At 43.6% G+C, this 25,214-nt stretch overlaps 2 protein-coding genes across 6 annotated transcripts in view; one reads left to right on the top strand and one right to left on the bottom strand.

Moving 5' to 3' along the window:
• The window catches only part of SNRNP25 (small nuclear ribonucleoprotein U11/U12 subunit 25), a 164,279-nt gene that overhangs the window by 37,460 nt on the left and 101,605 nt on the right, over positions 1-25,214 (bottom strand). The window lies entirely within an intron of this gene.
• NPRL3 (NPR3 like, GATOR1 complex subunit) overlaps positions 1-25,214 on the top strand; it is a 45,157-nt gene that overhangs the window by 2,868 nt on the left and 17,075 nt on the right. For 3 of the 5 annotated variants that reach the window (XR_011338573.1, XM_069870154.1, XM_069870156.1), the window contains exons 3-11: positions 4,486-4,524; positions 7,852-7,981; positions 11,128-11,202; positions 14,207-14,360; positions 15,125-15,206; positions 20,950-21,087; positions 21,778-21,934; positions 23,743-23,849; positions 25,071-25,200. Coding sequence is in view for 4 of the 5 variants with exons in the window: in XM_069870154.1 (XP_069726255.1) it covers positions 4,486-4,524; positions 7,852-7,981; positions 11,128-11,202; positions 14,207-14,360; positions 15,125-15,206; positions 20,950-21,087; positions 21,778-21,934; positions 23,743-23,849; positions 25,071-25,200 (1,012 nt within the window). In the remaining variant the exon portion in view is untranslated. Of the gene's footprint in view, positions 1-4,485; positions 4,525-6,709; positions 6,732-7,851; positions 7,982-11,127; positions 11,203-14,206; positions 14,361-15,124; positions 15,207-20,949; positions 21,088-21,777; positions 21,935-23,742; positions 23,850-25,070; positions 25,201-25,214 lie in introns of those variants that run through there. The other 2 variants (XM_069870157.1, XM_069870155.1) reach the window with 2 other exon arrangements.

Here is a 25,214-nt window from a genome sequence, read left to right as displayed (position 1 = left end):
CCTTCAAGTGCAGCCCCCTGCTGTGCCTCCAGCGAGCACCGTACCATGCAGGGCGCAATTCCAGTGGGAACGAGCCATGGTTTTGCAAGTTTGGTAATGACTGAATGGATTTCAGGCTGTGCTGTGGACAGCAGCGTGTATGCATAGTGGAAAGGCTTGGTGCACACGTTTGCTGATTATCTTAGGGATTTTGTTGTTTACTGTTCAAAACTCTGCCTCTAGTGTTTCCTTAGAGAGGTTAAGAAGGTGTTGGAACAGTACCAGCTTCGGTCTGATACTGATTCTCGTTGCCTCTGGTGGGCTGGACAAAGCACTGAGGCAGCGCTGCGCTCTCTGGATGTTGCCTGTGGTGCTAAACTGGTGCGATGCAGTGTGTGTCTACTAGAGTGATGCAGGAAAAGCTTTTATCATTTCAAATAATGGTCAGGTGAGAAAGCTGCTAGTATTTCCCTGAAACTGATTTTAGAGTACATTGAATGTGCCGGCATGTAACCAACATGAAAGAAAGATTTAGATCACTTTATTGAAGTGACATACAGAGCTCCGGGCTTGGAAGTTGGTGTTTAATCTCCTGATCAGGTATTTGTTATTAAGCTTTTTTTAGAATCATAGCATCATGGAATGGTGTAGGTTGGAAAGGAAAAGCCCATCTAGTTCCAGCCCCCTGCCATGGGCAGGGACACCTCCCACTGGATCAGGGGCTCAAAGCCCCATTCAGCCTGTCCTTGAACACCTCCAGGGATGGGGCGGCCACCACTGCGCTGGGCAACCTGTTCCAGTGCCTCCCCACCCTCACAGGAAAACATTTCTTCCTAAGATCTCATCTAAATCTTCCCTCTTTCAGCTTAAAACCATTCCCCCTTGTCCTGTCCCTGCACTCCCTGATCAAGAGCCCCTCCCCAGCTTTCCTGAAGCCCCTTTCAGTACTGGAAGCTGTTCTTAAGGTCTCTATGAAGCCTGCTTTTCTCCAGGCTGAATAAGCCCAACTCTCAGCCTGTCCTCACAGTATTTAAAGGAGTTTATGATCTATCAGTTGAGCTAAGTAAGCACAAAGCAGCACAGTTCTGCATGAAGGACTATTAAAGACAGAATCCCCCTCTGCAGTGATACTCTTCAGAAAGAAGTTGTCATTTGTACAATTTTATATGTAGCAAATTATACACTGCAGAATGAATTTGTCTGCACCAAACTCTTACTGAGGTCACTGTTTATAAGCCTTGCGCCTAATTAGAAGTTGATGTATCAGCCAGCACAGGTCTGTTAGCAGGAAGTCCCCTAGTATTCCCTCCTGCGTATCTGCCTCTGGCTGCCGTGCAGATCAGGGGGAAATAGAAGAAGAGAAGCATCGAAGTTGCTCTGAAAGTGTTAGTTCTGCTTGAGGCCAGATAGCGAGGTCCAGCAGGCTGCTTGTGCTGCTCGTACGGCTGGACATGTGCATTCAGAAATTCAAAGTGTCTTTCAAAATTACGTTTGTTTTCAGTTTGTTTATTGAAAAGCTTTTTCCCAATGCCAATGTAATCAGTGTTGTAAGTGCACTGCATAACATCCAGTTGATGCAGCAGCTGAGCATGTCCTTCTTTTCAGTGACAGCAGCTAGCTTAGGAAATAACTGATGCTCTTTTGTACTGAGCTGTGTTAGCTTATACCAAGCAAGAGGAGGTTTGTTGTCAGAGATAATGTCTTTCACCAGACATACCGATACAGGTGGAAAAAGTACGCAAGTTTTAGGGACACAGGCCCTTCTTCGAGCACAAACCAAGAAGAGATCTTCAAAACTGTGTACGATAGATTGCTCAGGCTTCTGATTTGTAGCAGACCATTTGGGGAATAGCAGAAGTTGGTGCCTGTGCAGCAGAAGAGATTTGAAGGGGAGAGTGGAAGCAGAAAGATGCAGATCTCTTGGAGAGAGAGACACATGTGATTTGTAAATTAGGAAAGGAAGGCGCTTAACTATCATATGCTATAAAACCAGTATTGTCATTGAGCCCATGGGGTTTTTTTTCCCTCTACAGTGTTACAAATCTTTACTCCTGCTTGCAATATTTTGTGTGTTCCCTTTGAAGATCAGTTTGGAGAGACCAGGAATGGAGCGAGCGGTTTTGTGAGAGCCATTCCCGTTCCCCCAGTGGCAGCTCTGTCCCTGTAAGTTTGTTCCTCCACAATGCAGTGGTGCAGCGATTCTCTTCCTGAAACACTTTGTGGAGAGATGCCATCAGCGTGAAGCCTGGTTGGTTTTCTGGTTGTTCTCAATGAAAGTGATTCAATAAGTGGCTTCGTATTATTTCTGGAAGGTTTCTTCAAGGAAGAGTGGGCTAAAAGATTCCTTTAAACCACTGCATGTTGGTAGCAACTGTGTATGGTTTTGGTGGAAAACAGGCTTTAGAGTTGGAGGCTGCTAGGTCCCTAATCAATTACTTTCAAGATGACCTTTCCTGCCAAGTGCAGTTGAGGTGTATGTATTTATTTATGGCCTCAAGAAGGACAAAATTAGATCAGTTTATATCCTTAAGTCTCCATTTCCCTATGGCATATTTGTGTATGTAATTGGATTTCTTTCAGCCCTCAGACTCAAATTTCCTGGTTGTTATGCTTTTTGGTTTTTATAGACAATTGCAGCCTCTTCGTGACAGTTCTACCTCAAGGTTAGTGTATTTTCTTGTATTAATTTCTGATCAATGGAGCTGTGTGTTTGAGTCTTCAGAACAGAGATTTTTCTTCCTTCTAAAAGCAAGTGAAGCAGCAAAAGTGGTTCAGGTGTGTGGATGGTGCCCATGCAACAAAAAGATATTCAGAAGAATCTGTCACTGTCTAAACAAATTGCATGTCAAATATTTCCTTGTTGACTGTTTCTTAGCCTCTCAGCATTTGCTCTCTTCAAATCCAGCCTTCTTTTTTTTGAGGGTTTTACCAGGAATACGTGCCCTTCACAGCTTATAAGGATCCTGCCAGTCATGTGTTGTGTCAGTCTGGGCCCCTCAAAAAAGATATGAGGCAATTACTCTTTCGAAGCTGTAAGATAATGCTTTGTTAAATTGATTTGAAATGGTTTTTGTATTTTTTTTCTGAGGGTGATATAGTCAGCAAGCAAAAATTCTAGTGAAGATGCAGGTATAGTAACATATCTTACACCAGACTTTGCAGTGTTGGTAGCAGAACTGACTCACTGAAGGAGATTTAGCACGTTTGACAGCATTGAGGTCATTAATTGGCCACATGCTTCCGTTATAAAAAAAATCAAGTCACGGACAAACAAGGCCTTGAGTGTCCCTTTCTAACAAACAGCAGTTCTCCTGTGATAACATTTCTGTATCCTCTGTCCCTCTGGCACTGGACTCCAGTGTTCTTCCTTGTATCTCTTCTGAAAGGCTTCCTTTCTGTAAGCCCGTGCTTTTCCATTCATCCATCCATCCTGTTAAACCCCCTTCCTGTAATATCACCCCCTTTGTGTAGGTTGTTGTTTGGGATTGCTCCAGGTTCCCTTTTCAGCCTGACCAGTAGAAATCTCCTGGGTTTTGCATTAATACTTGTTGGAGGTTTTAATTTTGTCTCCCGTTCCTAATACGTACAGTAAAATGCTTTTTATCGGGTTCATATTTCAGTGTATTTAGGAAATTTATTTCCTGAAACAAGTCCTTTTTTTCCTTGTTACTTGGGGGGAAAAAAGCGATTAATGAAAATCTATGTTTGTTTCTCTGATAAAAACGTGAGTCTAGCTGTTAACAGAGCCTTGCTCAACACCTGTGGTAAAGAAAGTTTTTGGGTTCTTTGCCTTGAAAACTTATTCAGCCTCCTCTTCTGAGGTCTCTGCTTGTTGCCGGGGCAGGCAGGGACAGGGAATGACTTCATGCTTGTGCTGCGGGTCTGGCCAGGCTCGTACCTATTGTTTAGATCCCTGGGGGAGCAACAGTGGCTCTGTGTGCATGGCCCTTTACAGAATCCTGGCTGTGCAGGCAATGATAGATTGGCATCCTCTTAGATTTCTAAGTCTAGTGGTTAGGGAAGCACCAGAAACAACGGTGAAGAGTTGTGCATCATTTAGGGCTGCACAGGATGTTGCTTTGGTGAAAACGCTAGTAGTAGTCTAGGAAAGAAACTGAAGGTTAGAAACTGCTCTAAATCAGACTACAGCCTCTTCTCGTTTCTTTTAAGGTAAGCATCAATTAAAAAGTATGGTATAGATACAGCTCCATAAACGCAGCTTATCATGGGAACACGCAACAGCAGCCTGTGTTAAAGAGAAGACTGAAGTGCCTTAGCCTGTTTTTCCATGTTGTCAGTCTGAGCCTGCAGCACATCCCTGGAATTCACTTACCATTAGTTTCTGATCCTTCTCAATAGTTGTATTTCCTTTACAGGAGTTTAACCCTTAATAATACATCCTAGTTTTTAATATTATCTTTTTTTTTTTTGTATTTTGTGTACTTGCCTCGTTTATTTTCTTTTGTTGTGTTTTGTTTTGTGTTTATGGCCATGTTCCCATTTCAGAGACCAATGTCCTCTAACTGATGAGCAATTGGTTTCAGGGTAAGACCAAACGTTCTAAACAATCACTTTTGTCTAGAATGGCTTTCTTTTCTCACCATCCTTTTAATTGTGCTTTTTTCCTGGTTTCTGTTTTACACTGAATGATGAGATAATTGTATGCTAAATCACAATGTCTGTAGGAAACGTATTGCTAAGGGTTCATGCCAGGACAATGACAGAGGTCCTACTAACATTCCTGTGCTGCCTGTAGAGTGTCCAGAACAGCCATCAGTTGAGTAAAGTTGTGATCCTCCAGGAATGCAACAAGTATAGCTTTGGCATTGTAGTTATTCCTATGAGGAGCCCTGAAACAAATTGCTTTTTGATGAGCAATGACTTGAAAGTACAGATCAACTAATAAACAATTTCATCCCGTAGTAATTACGGAGAGCTCTTTGGAGACCTGGCTTTGAGCAGCTGTGCTGGTTGCTTCTTCTTGGTGCCCCTCTAAGTTAAACTGGATGATGGCATCATTACCCCTTTTTGAATGTGTGGAGGGAACAGCGCTTCTCTCTCCCAAGGGCCCTAGAAGTGCTAAAATGCATCACTAGTCCCTGCTTAACATAAAGATGCTCACTTGGATGCTCAGCTCCCACTCTAAACTACTTCAAAGAACAACTCTTTGTAAAAGCCTTGCTGTGAATTCCTGTGGCATATAAAAAGTTATTATCTGTGCTTGGGGAACAAAAGAATTTGTATTTTGAGATTCTTTCCCCCCTCCTTTTCCGTGTGCTAAAGCAGTTGTTGTTTCAGCTGGGTTTCCAGAGGAGATGCCAGTGACAGCAATCGATCTATGCTAGTGTGGTTTGTGTCGTACTGCTGGATTGTCTGCTGTCACTGCAGAGCTCGTGATAGGAGTGGTAGGATATTTGGGGCAAAACAAAGCTTTTGGTTTTTGTATTTCTTTTCTGCTTGTTGAATTCCTGAGTACAGGAGAGGTTTGCTTCCCTCTGGAAATCACAGTGCTGAGCCTAATCTCATAAAAGTTACTGTCCAACTGTGATAGTGCCTCTAACAAACTCTTGGGCTCAAAAGTCAGTATTTTTAGGTCATCTTAATACACCCCAGAGATTTGAAAACCAGTATTAGAAAGTAACACTTTTACTTTAGATATTTTAAGACTAGATGACGATTTGAAATGTCAGGAATAACATATCTGCTGTCCCTCAATCTCCCTTCTATCCTGAGGCCTAAGAAATGTATAAATTATGTAGAGCATCAGAGGAAAAAACCCAAACAAGCAAACCGAGGAAATCCAGGCTGTCAGGTGAGGAAAATGGGCCTGGAGTCTGGGTCATTCTTGGAGAGCCTGCGGTGATGCCAGGTGTCTGTACCCATCAGGTAGCGCCCATGTAACTCAGCATGGGGTTATCTGTCCCGTGCCTGTCATCTGGCTGCAGCTGCAGTACTCTTCCAGAAAGGGAAGCTTCTGCTAGCAAGAAGATACTGAAGACTTCACATAATCAGCCTTTTAGTCTCCTTCTCCCTGCAGAGCCATATGCAAGATGGGGCAGACAGGGCTGTCAGTGTCACAAGATCCCCTGAGGAACTGCTGCACTGTTGCGTTCAGCACCATGTTTCTCTGTTAAAAGATTTGCTGGTGTGATTCTTTGTAAAAGTCAAATCTTAGCAGTGGTGAAAATCATCCTGGTGATCAGTTTTCCATCTCCCAAGCTCTGTTGCCAAAGCCGGGGGAAGGGAAGAGTAACTAAGTTCTCACCAGCAAGCAGGCATTTTGTAATTTGTCTCTTTCTCCCTCTGCTCCCCAAAACACATGCTCGATTTGGACCCATTGCTGTTACAGTTGTCTGGCTCCACGATGAACCTGTTAATGAACACAGCCCAATGGGGCAAATAAGAGGGGGAAAGCTCACTGCTGTCATGGTGACTTTAGTCCAGTTTTGAACATGATCTCCAGGAACTGTTAGTCCAGGTTTTGTTTGGGAATGCTTTGCCCTCTCCTCGTGAACTCCATGTATGACAGCTGAGGAGTCTCTGGCTAATCTCCCTGTCTCTCTGCTCACCCTTAGCTGTGTTTGGAGCAGAGGTCTAAGAAAAGAAATGCCCCTTGGCTCACATGCAAATGGACCTGGCTGTGTGCATTTATCTTAATTTCTGTAGTAGTCCGTAACTCAGAAGCAACCAGGAATATGGCACATTAATTCCTTCTCTGGGCACTGAGGGCTTGCTTGTGGCCGAGAGATAAGGTGAGCACAGCACACACCCATGTCTGCCCTGTTCTCTGAGTGATACTGGGTTATCAGGGATACCTGCCTGGTGGAGGGGGATGGTCTGATGCAGACACGCGTCTCTGAATGTGAATATGGAAAATGAAATAAATGTCTTCATTCTTAAAAAAACTGCTCTCATCAGAAACTGGTTGGAAATCAGTTTGGTTAAATGGGAGCCTCCAAGAAATCAGATGAGGAAAGAACTTGCTAAGGTCAAACCTTGCACTGCTCTTACCCTAGAACGAGTTCCCTCCAGCACCTAAACGAGGTCCTCTTCCCTGTGGATTTGAGCTCTACTCTCTCAGGGACACCCTGAGAGATCAGACCAATGTTGCAAAGAGCAGTTGCAAAATTCCTCCCTTGTCACACTGTTTTCTTGCCTGTTTTTGCAGTGGTAGCTCTATTTTACAGGGCAGACTCCTTGTAGATATTTGTCCTCCTGTCTCACAGCTGCCTTTTTCCCACCACCAATCTGGTGATACTGTGGTTGGTGCTGGGAAGGGCCTGCCTTGTCATGAATTTATCTCACTTTGCTTTATCAAATGAGAAAGCCCAGGTGAAGCCAGGCAGCTCTCAGAAGGATTCAGATCTGTTAAGTGAGTAACTTTGAGGCTCATTGATGAGGTTTGGTTGTACGTTTCTTCTAATTGAATCAGCCCTTTCTTGCCTTCCCCTCTGCCATACTGGGTGGCTTACAGATCTCTGTTGTGCTTGAGTGACAGGCTGTGTCGATATGTAGTTGCTTAGTAAGTTCATTAACCTGCAGCTAAATCCAGGCAATGGCTAACTTGAGCTGTTTTTATATTTAAGCGAATTGCATCTAATCTTTCCAATGTATTTTGCTGAGCATGTAATTAAATAAGCATGACCCTGCAGCCTTTGTTGTGAATGCTTCCTGTTTTATAATTGTGATGATCTGAGAGATGTAATTAGGGGGTTCTTAATTTTCCATAATTGGTGGTACTCCAGGTACAGCAATTTAGACACAACCTACAATACTTTAAAAACTTACAGATTAAATATATCTCTATTTGGAGAAATATTCTGGGGGTTTGCTTTTTTAAAATGGTAATGACTTCTGTTTCTGCTCTTCAAGGTTTTCCGATGTCATCCTGGCAACAATTTTGGCTACCAAGTCAGATATGTGTGGCAAAAAGTTTGAACTGAAGATTGACAATGTCCGCTTTGTTGGCCATCCCACGCTGCTTCAGCACGCCCTGGGGCAGGTACGGCATGAGGGACCTCTGGGGATCTGCTTTCCTTACAGACTGACCGGCCTAGTGAGGGAATTTGGAATTCAGAATGTCCATGTTGGCTTCCTGATGCTCAAAACTGTCTTCTACTTAATTCCAGATAAACACAGTGAGGGGTCAAACTGAGGGAGCTGTGTCAGTGATCCACAGAAACCCCCTTCTGGTTCCTGTAGAAAGGGTTTTGGGTAAAGAGGCGTAATACTCAAAAAGCTGTTCCTCATTATATTAGTTACTGCAAGTTAGCTTTTTAGCACCTCTAATTAGTACAGCACTTAAAAAAAGAATCACCCCGGACCTTCACAAATGCTAGAAGCCACATCAACCTTGTTTGACTTTTAACTGTTACTGGTAGTGACGATGATTCACAAGGCTCTGCCAGGTAGGTGGGGTGTTGAAAGGGGTCTGGCATTTACTTCTGGACAGAGTCAGGCTGCCGTTTGCATTGACACCTTGCTGTGTGGCCTGTGTTTTAGCTGCTTGGAACGAAAGCACTTGCCACCTAGGCTATGGAACAGGTCCTGCTTAAATTTAGGAAAGAATTTCCATGCTTCTATGTGGAAAACATTCCCCATCCCATTCCTTCTTCCTGATAGACTGCAAGAATGACCCAGGCTTTGGGAATTTCTGAATCCAACGTTGATTTCTGTCGCTGAACTGCTTTGGTCTCATTTTTCATCAAATTTGCTAAGTTGTTCTTTATTTCAGGAAAAAAAAAAATCTGTTTGCCAGTTCTGTCTTCCTTTCTGTCTATAATTAGAGGTGCAAACAGATTGTTGGTGACTGCTGCATGATATTTAGAGGACCAGACTGCTTTGATCAATTGAGGAGCTGGCCTCAAGCATCAAGAGATGCTGGTGTTCCACTTTCGAAACTCAAGTCGTGAGTCTGAGAAGTGCGATGGAGGGTCTCCAAGACTCTATCCTTAAATGTTTAAGCTGTTTTGGAAGACAGTATTCAAGTGTCCCCGAGCTGTGTTGGTACATCAGCAGCTCCAGACAACGCAAGCACTGAACTAAGCTCAGGGCCTGTACAGGGACCCCAGCCCAGAGCAAAAGGAGGCAGGACCAGAGGCAGAGCTGGAGGACAAGGCAGCAGTTTACTCAACAAGGGTCCATCCAGGAGACAGGCAAACCTCCAGGCCCTGGGCTGAGCTCAAATGGGGCTCCTGGGCCATGGACTGGGCTGTGGAGAGGACCCAACTGGGCCTTCTCAGGGCCATTAAGACTTTTTGGTGCCCTCAGGGCTGTGAGAGCCCTCGCTTTTTCTCTCACAGTAGCAGATTCCCTTGCTTTTGCTAATCTCATCGGAAAGGTGCAACTTCCCAGATGTGGTATAAATTATATTTGCATTTTTCACTGCGTATTATTTATTATATGTTCTCTCCATTTCCCAGTCAGTTTTATTGTAATTGCAAGAAATGTCGCTTCATTTTCGATTTGTCTAAATAAAATTACACCTACAAAGTCCTGTAAACACCTTTGTTACTTCTTGTAGGATCTTCTTTTTTGGTGTGTCTTACCGCCCCAGTTGGCACCCCAGAACTTTCTAGTGTCCAGTATCTTCTGGATGTGTCAGCCATCTCTATCAGTTCATTTGAGTCTAAATCTGAGACATTTTTGTGGTGAAGAGGAAGCTAGATGGAGCTCCTTTCCCATGGAGCACAGGCAGGGACCGGAGTAACCCGACAGTCTCTGGTTTGGGTTTCTTCAGAGTTCATGCTGCAGTGAGTTAATCCACGGGACAGCTCAGCAAATTCTTACTCAGATGAGATTCTGGAGTTAGAGGAGCACAAATATTTAATCCTTTGTGGCAGACTCCCTTTTATGTAGCAATATTCTGAATTCTTCAAATTCCTGCAGTGTTTCCTTTTCCAGCTTAGTCTTTTCTTCTTTTTTTCTGGACAAGAGGTGGTAGGAAATCTAGCCTGCATCCCAATTGGTGTTAATAGTGGCAGTTTCTTTGATAGTAAGGGAGGAACAGGGGTCTTTCTGGAAATTCACCAGACATCCTGGAGCCTGTAACTCCAGGAGAATAAACAAACACAGTAAATTGGCTTTTCCACCCTCCCATCACTGCCTTTTTGATAGAACTTCACTTATGCTTTAGAAAAAACCAAAAATATGTATCACTGCTTTTGCTTTCTCTAATTTTTAAGACTACAGAGCGAAAGCACTTGAATTTTGGAGTTCAATGCTGAGCAGTTCCTTGCCGATCCTCAGAGGACCTGTCAGGAAGGGTGGATGCAGCTCTGCTGTTGCCAGCTTTTCCACATTTGCTTTGTCTCATATGCTGCGTTAGCTGGGTAGAGACCGAATGTGAGGTTGGCATGGCAGGTTATAGCTGGTTTTGTTTGGGATTGGATTGGTGCTTAGCAGGGAGCTTCTGGGTGGCAGGAATGTCCTCCAGATTTTGTGCTCCATCTTGTGGCAATGCTTGCTCGATTCAGAGTTGTTTGTCTGGGATGTGTCAAGTCAGATTGCTCGTCTTGGCTTCCACTGTTCCTCCCCACCAGAAAGCCTGTACCTGCATCAGGGATGGAGCTCACGACTGCAGAAAGAATAGAAGGGGCTGGAGAAGGTGTTTGAAATCCTGCAGGGAGGGAAAACCAAACCTTGTGGTTTAGTACCACAGTTCTAGGGCGTGTTTGTTCTGATAAAAGCAACAGTCTGTAACATGACGTGGTTCAAGTGACCTGGGATGAGAAATCTGTGAACTTCTTCTTAGTTAATGTTCTAGATGACAATTATGCTATGGAATTTAAACCTAGGGTCCCTTACGATGCCAAAACATGATAGTAAAGATACCTCGTAAGACTGCTGTATTGGCTGGTACTCCTTTCCATGGTCATGGCAAAATGTTTTGGTTTAAGTCTTCACAGCGTCTCAGAAAAGGCAGTGCTGTGGAGTAACTATAACACTTTAATTAAAAAAATAGTCACAGTTTCATTTCTTAAAAGTTAAATTTGATGGTGTAATTTGATTTTTCTTAACTCTTTTCTCAGCAAACTTGTGATTGCACTGAGTTAGGCTTTTCTTTGCTATTTTTGATTTTTTCTTTCCCTTCTGTTCTTGGATCCAACTGACACGAGCCCATGGGACTTTTTAACACATATTTTTCAGGTGTCCAAAACTGACCCCTCACCAAAGAGAGAGATGCCCACTATGATTCTTTTCAACGTCGTGTTTGCACTACGGGTAAGGGCTGCCTTCATTCCATCTGACAGTGGGATGTGCTTTGGATGTGTAAGAGAATGCAGTAGGCTCATGTTCCGGTAATCTGTAAAATTTTGTGTGTCTGGTTTAATTAGGATATTTTCGTTTCAAACAGCAAACCTAAACAGTGTAGAATATGACACAGATAAGTGGAAAACAAGTTCAGTTGTTCTTGTCAGGACGTTTTATAGGGTTTTGGTTTTTAATACCCGGAGTATAAAAGCATGCAAGAACCACAGTGAAAAATGGATGTGAACCTAGTTGCAAGTCCTATATGTATCTTGTCTTCTGTTATTAGTGAGCTGATAATCTGCTGTGATTCTTTTAGCTGCTGCAATAGAGATTTGTCCAGTTAAACTGTGTTTGAGGACAGCCTGGGCCCGACTGTCCTGTGTGTCAGATTCCACTCTGTTCGTGGCTGTTCTACTCCTGCCCTAGACCAGACCGGTATCGCTACGCTAGCACGTTGTTGAGCGCTTGTGACTCCATGCAGCTCAGACCTTGGTGGTCGATTCTGCTCCAGAAGCAAGAGGCAGCACACACAGTGACTCGTGCTTGGCCGGCCTTAAAAGTCAGGTCCCCACTGTGGCCTTGGTCAATCCAGGCTTGCTCCATGCAGAGTCGTTCAGAAGCCTGCTCTGGCTCACAACAGCACTGCTTTGAGCCCTTACTCATGCTGTATGATACGGAGACACAGGCCTTTGCTCAGTGCCTCCAGGCTTTTTTTTATAATTAAATGGACAGTGTTTAAAAGCCGCCTCCTCTGCACAATGAGATCATTGTAAAAGGAGAGTGCCTGGGAGCAGGGGCTGTAGCATTCTAAATGAGAAGAAGATACAAGTGAAGAATAAGTAGGTTTGATGCTTAGCAAGAACCTGGAGTGAGTCATGAACTCATAGAACGTTTTGAGCTGAAAGGGACCTTAAAACCCATCCAGTTCCACCCCCTGCCATGGGCAGGGACACCTCCCACTGGATCAGGTTGCTCAAAGCCCCATCCAACCTGGCCTTGAACGCCTCCAGGGAAGGAGCATAGTTTTTGCTTGGAATTTCTGTCAGGCCTCCTCTACTGACTTGATGTTGGTATCTGTGTTGCGGGATCCTGGTTCAGCTAATTAGATGGTATAAATCCCTAGAAATTTCATTATGTTCAAGCATGATTTGATTTCTGAGCTCTGGCTTTCTCTTCCCAGCCCACAGGTTGCATCTGTGGAGTCATCATATTATTTTTGTGACATGTACACTTTAAAAATAAAAGAGGGAGTTGGAATAGCTGCCTTTATGGAAAGGGTTGATTTTTTTGCTCAGCTGGCTACGTTGTCATTATTTAAAAGCCTCCAGCTCCCTGCTTGTGAAATGCCTTTTCTTAACCTTTTAGCACTAGAACTTTGCTTAACCTTTTAATGCTAGAACTTTTCTTACTGCTGGCCTCCCAGCTGTGACTGACATGGCATGGCTACAGCCTGGATGACTTGTCCTCAGTTGAACAGCAAGGTTTCCCTAAAGGCAATTATCTCAGTCTGAAGCAAGCAAGAAACTGTTCACTGGGTTCAGTTGCCATCCTTTGGGACGTTCATAGGTCAGGAAGTGACAGATTTTTAATACTGGAGTTGATTTTACATTTCATGCATTAAGAGACACTAGCTTTGAGAATTTTGATGTTGTGGCATGCTTTGGTTGTAGAGCAGTGTGTGTAGGTGCACATGCAAATATAAATTTTCTGGCATATTGAGACTTGTGGAACCAGCAGTGTTGAAAATAATGCTCCTTCATCCACAACATTGCGAGAGCTTAGTGAAGTACAATGAAGACTATATCTGTCGCGTGTTTTTCTAGAATCTAATTTCTCCTGGTTCTCCTAGGAAAATTTGCTTTTTGTCTTGTTGGCAGTGTGATGATATTGATATAGCTGTGTGTAATGCAGCACTAAATCATATTTGCCAAATTTTATGTTCTTAGTTCATAGAGAGCTGTCAGGTTTCTGAAAAGTGCTGTGTAAGAAGCAAGTGGAAATTTTTTTCTAGCACGGAGGAGAGGGTGGGTGGAGGCGTTCTGAGATAAAGACGAGAGCCCATCTGCAGTGGGCAGACAGACCAGGCAAAGTCCCAAATGTTATATCAGCACCGATCCTGCTGTGTTTAAGCTTCAGGATTACCAGCGTGTCGTGACTCAGCAAGAACAGCAGAATCCAAAAAGTGATGACTCATGGTTTGCTAGTTTACATGCCAAGTTATCACTTGCTGGAATCGTAAATTCCTTTAAATGTCTTAACAAGCATGAACCAGCTGCTACTCAGACTGCAGCCACTGAGTCCCCTCCCCCTTCTCAGCTGCATTTAGAAGATAGGTTTTACCTGCACTTTCGTTCTGGGACTTGCACAAACGCAGTGTTAGTAATAAGCCATGTTTGTCAATGTTTTGAAGCATAAATCCAAATTCATTCTGGTTTGGAATCAAATTGTTCGTCGTATACTGGTAATTGTTGTCTAGTTGTTGGCTTGCCAGTATATAATACAAACACCAGGATAGCAACATGGAGTGAATAGGCTGTGTTAAAGCCCCCACAGTCCTTGCAGTCTTTGTACTCCCAGTGATTTTAACCTGAACTTTGTGATAATCTGTCTTGTCAAATAGCTTGACAGTGTCTTTTCTCACTGGTTGAAATGGAGTTTTTTAGTCTCTCTGCCAACACAAGGCCCATTAACAACTGGAAAAAATAAACCAGATAGGATAATTGCACTCCACATGCTGTGTTCGTTTCATGCACATAGACAAGCTTAGAAATCAATCTCCTCTTTGCCTTTGGACATCTCTGAGCTTCTGCTTTGTTGCTGCTAGAGCAAAGTCCTCTCTTTTGCCAGTTGCCAAAGAGTCTGACTTTTGATATCTACTGAAGATAATTATTTTGACTGCTTATCCATCATTGTAATTTCATATATGTAATTAGGGCTGAATGACCAACTCGTTTCTTTTCTGTGTTGCCTGTAGGCCAATGCAGATCCCTCGGTGATAAACTGCTTACACAACCTCTCCCGAAGAATCGCCATCGTCTTGCAGCACGAGGAGCGCCGCTGCCAGTACCTGACCAGGGAGGCCAAGCTGATTTTAGCTATTCAAGATGAAGTCTCTGCCATGTCAGAGAGTGAGTGCTGAGCTTAGCTTTGTGCAGGAATAGGTTTCTCCAGGAGCGCTTTCTCAGGAAAGTACTGATGGTGCCACCTTATTTCTGTTGTGGCTGGGATCAGTGGGAATAAGTTTTGATGCTCTTCAGCATTCTGACAGGTTTTGACTGCATTTTCCTTCACTCAAGATCACTATTCCTATGCAGAGATGTCAGGTTTAGAAATTAACTAGCTCGTTTACTTTCCTTGCTAGCTCAGTTTGGCATGATCACTGGAGCATGTGCACTGAACAGTCAGGATGAGATGGGAGAATTTGTATTTAGCCTGTCTCACCGAACCTAGAGCAAGTTTCCCATGCTTAATGCTGTGTGCTGAGTCACCAGACTGCTTGTGTGGAAACTACTCTTACATGTTGTTATCATGGCTAGCAAATAGTTACAGAGCATTTTTACAGGCTGTACTTCAGAGCACTCTGCTATAATAATATGCAATATTTAAGGTGAACAGTGATGTGTAATCTTGCTGCAAGCATTAAAATATAAAACTAACATGTATAAAACAAAAAAAACACATTTAAAATTGTCACTTGTCACATTTACAGTTACATTTGCTTAACTGACTTGAGGTTTAGGAGAAGTTGGTAATAATTCTCTATTATTTTAACATGAAACTTGAACAGTTGTAAAAGCTGTGACAGATAATCATAGATTAAAAAGGTAGGGATTCTGTCCCCAGGATACTTTGAAACCAGTTGTTTGCTTTCTTGTTTTGAAACTTCCCATAGCCACAGAGGGGCCACAGTCACCTTTTCATCACATCCTACCCAAGTGTAAACTGGCCAGAGATCTCAAAGAGACATATGACAGGTAAGTGGAATTTTCTTCCTAGCTCAGAGTATGCTGCTACTCACTGAAACCTCTTGGCCTTGTTGCTTAGGATGTTATCCACCTCTTCATACTGCTGATTCACTGGGATTTGGGTTTGGACCAGGTGGAACAAAGTGAAGGCTAGTTATTGGGTAAAATGTTTGCAGAATTGCTATCGTAACCTTTACCTTGGGCACCCTTTGGATACATTACAGTTCTTAAAAGTCAGTGATGCCTGTCACAGCTTCAAGAATGATTATTTTCTTCCTTAGCGCACAGGCACAAAATGACAAATGAATTATAGAATTGAGAAGTGTTATAATAAGACTATCATGTTGCTGTAGAAGTGTTCTAAACCTGCAGCAAAGAGAAAAATGCTGCATTTGGCACTGATGGCAAGTCAGATACTGCCCTGGCTTCATTTGGTTACACTGTGCGTGTCTGGACAGTGAATTTGGATTAGGTGGTGAGACTTAGAGCAGAATGGAAAGTGTAACATGCTGTTTCTTGACTGGATTAAAAGTTCTGGCAAGGATTTCAAAGGAGCATGGAGTTAAGCTTTGAATTTCAGCAGGAGTTGGCTCTGGCCTCCTCCAGTGTACTTCTGCTGTGACAGCTTGTCAGTGCTGGCTCCTCATGCAGAGCAGACACCTTTGTTCAGGATATGCGCTTGGTGAAGAGCCTTGACAGAGGAGCATAAAAAGTTCTGATGGGGAAAAAGATGATGTGCCCCTTGGTGAATGTGTTTGGGAGGATGACTCTCTGAGTTCCTAGAGTGACTGTAGAACATGTTTTATGATATTAGACTAACACTTTAGCCTTCTTAAGGTTGTGGTTCCCTTTGTACAATGGGAAAAATCACAAAGCCCTGCAAGGTAAGGCACTGAGAGCCTAAATAATTTAGTGGTCACAAAGCACATTAGAATACTTGTAATGTGCTCTTTGTTATGTTCAAGAGCAGTGAATTTTGACCTGTTTGGCAGGAATGTTCTATATTGTTCAATACAACTCTCACAAGACCCACACTGAATTTTAAAGTAAGGCACTTTTTATGTAGCCTGTAATTCTGCTGTTAAACTTTACCTACCACTTACTTTTCTCTGTGCCTCTAGGGCACTGTACCTGTGACTGGGCAAACCCTGATCTTGTTTCCACACATTTTAGTGACACAGTGACATCTTGTGGTGCTTATTTGTGACTGAAGGAATGTGTCGTCCGAGTTTGTGCAATGTACTAGTACAACCCTTCCATGAAATAAGGAGGAATGGACTGACCACAGAGAAACACACGTTGTTGCTGCTCCGAGAAGTAAAATAAGGCAATGCCTCTCTCATTTAGGCATTGTGAGTCAGGGAGAAGTGGCGCAAGTTATATCTGAATGCTTTGCCTGACATTGTCATAAGCGAATGTAAGAAGTAAGCTCTCGGTGAAAGTAGAAAATGCCAGTGTGTTTGATTGCAAAGCTGTATTTGAAGAGTAGAATCATAGAATCATAGAATCACCAGGTTGGAAAAGACCCACCGGATCATCGAGTCCAACCATTCCCATCAATCCAAACCATGTCCCTCAGCACCTCATCCACCCGTCCCTTAAACCCCTCCAGGGAAGGTGACTCAACCCCCTCCCTGGGCAGCCTCTGCCGGTGTCCAGTGACCCTTTCTGTGAAAAATTTTTTCCTAATGTTCAGCCTAAACCTGCCCTGGTGGAGCTTGAGGCCATTCCCTCTCATCCTGTCCCCTGTCACTTGGGAGAAGAGGCCAGCACCCTCCTCTCCACAAACCTCCTTTCAGGTACTTGTAGAGACCAATAAGGTCTCTCCGCAGCCTCCTCTTCTCCAGGCTAAACACCCCCAGCTCTCTCAGCCATTCCTCATAAGGCCTCTTCTCCAGCCCCCTCACCAGCTTCATTGCTCTTCTCTGGACTCGCTCCAGAGCCTCAGATCTGCAGTTAACAGTGGTGTTGGCTCCTGGGTAATCAAATGGTGCTCTGCTGTGATTTTCCATTAATGCTTCATACAACACAATAGGAAATGTGCTTATTACACCTGCAGTAGTACCTTGCCAGGCAGGCATAGAATTAAAACAGTGATTTGGTCAGGTAGAAGATATGGTCTAGAAATAGGATTTTTATTCTGCCACTCCAGGATTAAGCTCTGGAGTGAATTCTGTGTGGTCTTCTGTGAAATTAGGGTCAGTCACAAGAGACAAGGGGTTACAGAAAAAGCAAGTAGATAAGAAGGCATGAAATAAAAGTCTTGCTAAGGATTTTATATCCCCTGCTGTAACAAATACTGTATCCAGTTTGGGGCACCACAGTTCAAGAAGGAATTGGACCACCTAGAGTGTGTGGAGGAGTAAGAATGACCTAAGAGGAAAGATTGAAAGATTTAGTCTGTTTGTTTTAGAGGAGAAAAGACTTCTGGGAACCGTCAGCCTTCGAATGCATGCAGTGACAATGAGCTGGTTTGAATTGACAGAGATTTCTGGCTTAGCCTTTGGCATAGGGGAACAGTGTAGTGAAGTGGGGAGAGCACTTTGAATTGCAGATGGGAACCCAGCTCTCCATTTGAGATTTGCTCAAGCCAGCATTTCCTTGTGTCTGCTCACTTCTGCAACTCCAGTCAAAGTCCTCTTACCACTTACCACTGTTGCTCCAGAAGTGCTGCCTGGCCCTTGGTTTCCTGTAGATGGTGCTGAGGTATTTCAGGCAAGACCCAACGTGTCCCTTAGCAAGTTGGTTTGTACAAAACCACAGGTTTTTTACGGTTCAAAATGTGCCTTGCACATTTAATGTTTTCGTAGAATTGTAGAATAGTTTGGGTTGGAAGGAACCTTAAAGCCCATCCAGTTCCAACCCCTGCCACAGGCAGGGACACCTCCCACTAGATCAGGGGCTCCAAGCCCCATCCAACCTGACTTTGATCACCTCCAGGAATGGGGCAGCCACAACTTCTCTGGGTAACCTGTGCCAGTGCCTCCCCACTCTCACAGGAAAACATTTCTTCCCAAGATCTCATCTCCATCTCCTCTCCTTCAGCTTAAAACTGTTTTCCTCATCCTATCCCTGCGCTTCCTTATCAAGAGCCTCTCCTCTGCTTTCTGAGGCTTCTGGGTCTGCTGGTTCCCAGCCAGAGCGCTTGGAGCCAGCGCCTGGAGACTTGTGAGGCTCATGGTAAAAAGCTTCCTAAATAGATGACTTCATGGAGCATCTTTAAAAATGAAGGCAAACGTGGATTCAAACTTTTCTTTCTGTGACTTGACTGGATTTCATCCAAGGGATGAATCTTTGTGCATGTTTTGGTGACATCATTTAACTCTGTTGGTTGCCTGAGAGCAGTTGCATATGTTGCTGAAGGAGGGTGTAGCTTATTCCTTGACATGTTGTTAGAGGCTTAAATAATTTTCCATCCAAGGAAAAGCAGGTGAAGGAGAAATTGCGTTCATAAAGCTATAATGAAGGCTCGAAATCGTACTGTTGAACGCAAATGTACGGGAATGAAAATAAGATCCAGATCAGGACTGAAAATCTGGTTTTCTTGTTGTCTTTAATTCCAGGCTGTTGATGTATAATGCACTGTAGACAGAATTATGCTGTGGGGAGTGTAATTATGTAATTAAAGCTTCTGCCTTGGTGCACTCGGACCAAAGAATGAAAGGAACCAACTGTATTGTTTTCTCTTCTCTGACTGTTAAACTACGCAGGGAAGATATCCCTGCAAGGGTTCATGTTTTTATGTATCTCCTCTTTTAACCTGTTTTAACAACCCCAGTGGCTTTCAGGTGGTCTCTTAACTCTCCTGTCCAGTTCATTTATTGTCACATTTGCTCTTGTGAGTACAGGTAGTGCAGGTAACTGCTGCTTCAGGACGCGCTTCACCTTGATGTGTTTTGAGAGAGTCCAGCTGTATCTGTCACTTGGTATATGTCTGGTGGGATAAGCAGTGTTACTGGAGTTGCAGTATTTAATGCGAGAAAAAAGGAGGCGTTTGCTCTGCTTTGCACGTTCCTTCAGGGTTTGGAGCCTCTGATCAGGTGGGAGCTGGCAGTGCTGGAGAGAGTAGATTTATCCTTTCAGTGCAGTTTTTAAAAAGGAAAACTTATATCGTATTTGCTCCATTTGCAACTTGAAAATTTGCTATTTTTTTTGGAGTTCAGTGCAAAATCTGAGAACAAAACTATGGTGTCTGTTTTTGAGAAGCCCTGTCTGCAGTGTGATTTTCCCTAATGAGTCTGATCATGCACAAGGCAGGACGGGATCATATTCTCTCTCAATGCTCTGTTGTGGTTTGGTGAATAGTTATCCTGGCAGCCAAAGTTACCCAATGGCTTTGTTTTAAAGCTGAATTTTCAGGTCTCTCTAAGCTCTGTATGCAACCAGATGAAATTGAAAAAGAGTATATTAGTTTGTGGTCTACAATTGAATGCTAGGTATAAACATTTAAATCACCACATAAAGAGTTTCCAGGATTTGTATTTGCTCCCCGCCTGTTCCTGACGTGTTTTTAAATCTGTTTTGCGTAGAGGAGAAATTCACGGGCATTATCAACACAAAAGTCATATTGTGAGTCTCCACACACTGGAGTTTAAAATTCAGACTGGAATTCTCAGAGTGCAAACTTTGAAATTGTATTTTAGGCCAAAAAAAAGGAAAATAATCTTTCGGAACAAAGTTTAAGGTGAAAGGATGTATTGAGAAGTTCAGCTCTCCAGTGTGGACAAGATTAGCTTTTGCTTCTGGTTGACTTACAAGTTTCTCTGTGTTGCTAACTCGATGTGGATGCGAAGGTGCAGTTGGCTGTGCCTCTGCCTCTCAGCTGGGTCTCACTGCCCTAGCAAAGCTGTTCCTGGGCCAGCGCTTCCTGCTGATGGGCTGTGCAGTGGTGGGAAGGTTTGTAAGACGGTGCTAGCTTAGCTCCTTATGGTACCCTTATAGTGTCTTTATTCATTTGTAATTAAATACAGTTACCTGCTTAGGTGCATTTCATCTACTGTCTGGATTTACCGACTTCTGTAAAGCTACCTGCGTGATGCTCATTGCTCTAATCTCCCTGTGTCCCGGGTTTTTTCAGTAAAAGAGGCTTATAGCTACTTTCAGGGTGAACACGAGGGACTTCATTGTCATTCCTGAGATGTCCATCATTTCCACTCTAGTCCTGTTCTCTGAAGTCAGCTTAAAGGCTTAGCTTAGTCCCTGTGGTTTCCTAGAATGTTGAAACCATTTAACAAGCACGTTTGTGATTTCATGTGATGAGCAGGAGCAGGGTGGTAAGAAACAAACAAACAAAGCAGAACCAATGGAGTCTATTATTGTGAGAATGTGCTGCTCATAACATCCCTTGCCCAGGACAGACATCTCCTTCTCTTTTTCCATGGAGAAGGAGATGGAAGCTGGAGGTATGAACATTGTGCCCAGTTCATCTTTGCCTTTTGCAGCTCTGATCTAGACAATTTTCCAGAGCCTTGCAGTAGGTCCTCAAGAAACTCTTCTAACTTGAAGTGCTGCTGCAATGTTAAGAAGCAGAGCAATGGGGTGAATCCCCTCAAAGCCACATAGGGGATAATGCTGTGTAAATACCAGTTAGGGAAGCCCTTGCAGGTAGGAATCAGCTGGTCATCAGCCAATCTGGGGCAGACAGGGGGCACATTCAGTCTTTTCTTGTCCTGTGCAGGGGTGAATCTTGTCTACTGTTTTCATTTGCTATGCACGGTAAATGCTATGTATATTTGTTTTCTTCCTGTTCTAGTCTCTGCACAACAGGGGTGGTCCGTTTACATATCAACAACTGGCTGGAAGTGAGTTTCTGCCTGCCTCATAAAATCCATTATGTTGCCACAAACTTCATACCCCCTGAAGCAATTGAGAGAAGCCTGAAGTCCATCCGGTAAGAGCATGCTCTGTCCTTCAGAGTGTGACCAGTCCGAGTGCGGTTCTGAGAGAGATGCCGCAAATGTGTGTGCTGGCACAGCCTGGGGGGATGGTGTGGTCCTGGGGCCCTGGTACCTTGGTGCTGCCGTGTGTGGCCACAGCCCTTGCATTAATGTGAAGGGCTTGTACTGAGGTGATGCTGTCAGAGAGGTCTGCGCTGTTTCCAGTCAGAGGAATTGTGTGTTCATTTTAATCTATTTACCTACAGGTAATTTTGCTTTTAGATGAAAGAGAGCCCAGGCTCCATGATTATCTTATTTCTTGTATTCCTTGTTTACAGCTTTTTGCCTGCAGAAATAGTGACCTCTTGCCTTCTTCCTTTCTTCTACTCCGTTCTGTATTTCAGTAATTCAAATGTGTAGTTTTCAAATTAGGTCTCCAGGCTTAATTCTGTGCCAGCACAGTGCAGGCTTTTTTTTTTTTCTAGTTTCTGGTGCATCCAGTTACCATATAACCCTCTGTGGCCTTTTCATAGGGAGCATCATACTTTGTGACATAAAAATAAGCTTATTCTGAAGCCACTTAGAGCAAATAGGTGATATTAGTTCTTTTTTACCGGTAGATTGACCCCAGGTATCATGGTCTGGGAATAAGTCTTCAGGAAAAGCTGCAGTTTACTGTGCAAATGTATTCTGTTTTTCTGCAGGCCTTACCATGCCTTATTACTTTTAAATGATGAGAAGTCACTGCTTAATGAGCTCCCGTTGGACTGCTCTCCTGCCCTGGTGAGAGTAATTAAAACTACCTCTGCTGTGAAGAATTTGCAGCAACTGGCTCAAGATGCTGACTTGGCATTGCTGCAGGTACGAGGAGCTGTCAGTGGCAGCCGATATTCTTTTAAGTCACGAGGTGTTTTTCTGCATGCCAGTGGGTTTTTGTGGTACGTGAGCACAGCAATTCTCTCCGTGTGAGCAGAGGGCACAGAGAAAACACTGGTCGTAGAGCTGGGGAAGGGTCGGAGGAATGAAGGGCAGCGGTGCAGCACCAGTGCTCAGCAGTCCTGCAGCCACATCCGAATCGCAGATTGCTGTGGCGATTGCTGTGGTGAGGCAGGGGTCCTGGAGGTCTCTAGTCCACACTTGGACAACAAGTCCATTAAAGCAGGCTGCTCAAGAACCTTCCCATTCAAATTCTGAATGCCTCCAGGGAATCCTCCCACAGCTTCTCCAGGCCTTACGCCAGCATTTGGCCAGCATCAGAGTGCAAAACTTTCCTTATATCTAATGGGAATATCCCACCTTGCGTCTTGTGTGTGTTGCCTCCCGTCCAATTCTAGGTCCTTTCTAAGAAGAATGGCCCTGTCTTCTCTGTGCCTTCCTGTTAGGTAGTAAATCCTGAGTAAATAGTACTCTTGGCTTGGTTGGTGCTGCCGTGCTGATGTCTGTGTGCAAACGGAGGCACCCAGAATGCACGTGAAAGCTTACAGCTGCCATGGCCAAATATGTTGCATTCCCTGTATCTGCCAAGGTCTTTTCTACTGAAGAGCTCTAAGATCCTGTGCAAACCTACCTGTTGATTTTCCTTTGTACATTAGTGCAGGGATCAGGAAGAAGCTCTAGTTCAGGCTTGGGCGAAAGTTTTGAGCTGGTTTCTCCAAGCCAGCAGCTCTTTTCTAATGCATTTCCAGCACTGACAGCCAGATTCCCAATCTGAATTGCTCCAAGTGACATGATGAGTCCTTGACAAGGGAACTCTGTGTAAGTGGAGGGAGCAAGGCTGGCAAGCTGAGAGGCCACTGTGGCTGAGCGTGGTCGTTGTGGCCCTTCGGTGTCAGGGCTGATGATTGTGTTAGATTTTATGAGAGAGGGGAGAGCCACTCCATGCTTCTAAGAGACTCCAACCTGGTGACATGATCTCTGCCCTGTGTGACAGAAGAGAAGGTTGCTGCTTGTCATCTCAGGTGCTCCTGAGTGTACGTCTGTGCCTTCTTCTGCTCAAAGGGAAAGGTCCTGTTTTGTAATGAAATTTCCAGTGGTGTATGGTGCTACTTGGCATCATCTAGCCTTGGGATGAACTCTGGAAATTCCCTACTCCTTCTGTAGTTTTGTTCTCCACAAAAAAGCCAAGTTAAATGCATCTAATGATATGGGCTGGATTTTGTGTCTCTCAGACACTACTTATGTGGCTCTTCCAAACCCATTAACAACCACTGGCTAGTTTAACACATTAAAATACTTTGTGTAACGCACTACTAAATGTCTCAGCGCATTAAAAAGGCCGTGTTGGTTTCCTTTGTGTTTGTGTTGTACAGGAGGCTGATTCTTTTGTTTTATTTTTCACATGTAACAAAATGCATTTTGTGCATAAACAGAGGTAGGGGTTTGAGGGCATGAAAAGTAACGAAACTACTATTGATAGAGTTTGAAGAAATTCCTTTAAGGCAGGAAATATTGAGTTGCTTAGAAATGTGAAACAAACCTCTGGAAATTCATAACCTTGTCAAATGCTTTTTGATGTGCCACATGAATTTATTCTGAAGGCAGGATAAAGGATGAAACATTTTTGTTTCATTTCAGCTCAAAGAAGACTTTTCTGTCATTTTGTGGAACTCTTGCTGAGAGTTTGAATTTTGCTTTTGCTCCCCTAAGTTTTCCCTGTTTCCTCAATGCAGGTTTTCCAGCTTGCTGCACATCTTGTTTACTGGGGAAAAGCCATTATTATTTATCCGCTATGTGAAAACAATGTCTACATGCTTTCTCCAAATGCCAGCGTTTGTCTGTAAGTAGGAGGAGAATGACTGACTGCAGTGAGAAAGTGGTGAGATGCAGATACACTTTCCTTCCCTGTATTACTGGATACAGAATGAATTTGTTGAGACTGGACAAAACACAAACCACTGCCTGTGCCTGAACTTGCAAAGCTGTGTATGAGTTTGTGTGTGGTAAGGAGGAGCAGATCAATATGCTTCTGCAGTAATGTCAGAGCTGGAAGCAATATATACCCTGCGAAGCTACTTCTAGTATTTTTAGTACACTTACTTGCTGAATGTTCATATCAGAAAGGCTGTGTGAACCTGAGCAATGTGGAAACATTTACAAGACAAAATATTTTATGATGAAGTAAAAGAACTGAGTGTTTTACTGGCCTGCCTGTTTATCTCACACAAAGCATCCTGAGTATTAACCAAACGTAGCAAACTGGGGTGGTGTTGCTACCAGTATTGTATTCCTGGGATGGCATTTCCTACAGAGATGCCTTCTCGCGGAGAGACAGCAATGCTACCATTTTGAGAGCAGGGCAGTGGTGGGTGGTTTTGCTCTGCTGAAAGTTGGAAACCCTTTCTATATTGGATTTTGAGGTGTTTTTAGAATCTATGTTGGAACTCGGTTATAGGAAAATAGTTTTAAATCAAAACTTCTGTAGTGAAAGAATAAATACAGGGCTAGAAGAGACCTTGAGGTCATTCCAGAATAGCTGTGCCCATGTCATGTATGGCACTGCTATTCTTGAAGACCTTTGTAAATCAAAGTCCCAAGACAGACAGTTTTCCTAGTATTTAATTTGACTCTTCTTTACTTTTGATTGGTCGTGTTGCTTGTCCTGTCAGCATGGACAAGGAGAAGAATCACATTTGCAATTGCATTTGGCATGTTGAAAGATTGCCTACATATCCTGCCCGTCCCTGTCTTCTCTGGACTGTTCAGTCCTTGTTTCTTCGATCAAACTGCACAGATCTGGACTTCTTATCAGGTTTATTTTCTCTGGATTCCCTCTCCACCTCGGATAACGTACTGGAGCTGAATGTAATGCCAAGGGGAAAGTGCGTTTACTTCTTGCTTACTTTTGCAGGATACAACGTGCCATAAACAGTCCTTACTGTTTTTCTAGATCACACAGAATATTCTATTTGGGAATTGGTACTTCTGTAATGCTTAAATGGATCAATGTTACCTGACCAGCAATACAAAACTGATTTTTGCTTTTACCTCTTTTCTGTAGTTACTCTCCGCTAGCAGAAGCCTTTTCTTGTCAGTTCCGGGGCCACAACCTGCCATCCATGCTTTCCAAGTTCTCCCTCCCAGTGTCACTCTCAGAGTTCAAGAATCCACTTGCACCGCCGGTTCAGGAGGTGAGATGGGGAGC

Source organism: Phaenicophaeus curvirostris, chromosome 16 (assembly GCF_032191515.1).
Source record: "Phaenicophaeus curvirostris isolate KB17595 chromosome 16, BPBGC_Pcur_1.0, whole genome shotgun sequence".
Classification (NCBI taxonomy): domain Eukaryota; kingdom Metazoa; phylum Chordata; class Aves; order Cuculiformes; family Cuculidae; genus Phaenicophaeus; species Phaenicophaeus curvirostris.
Note: the sequence above shows the minus strand (reverse complement) of the source record. Positions and strands in the feature narration are given on the sequence as shown.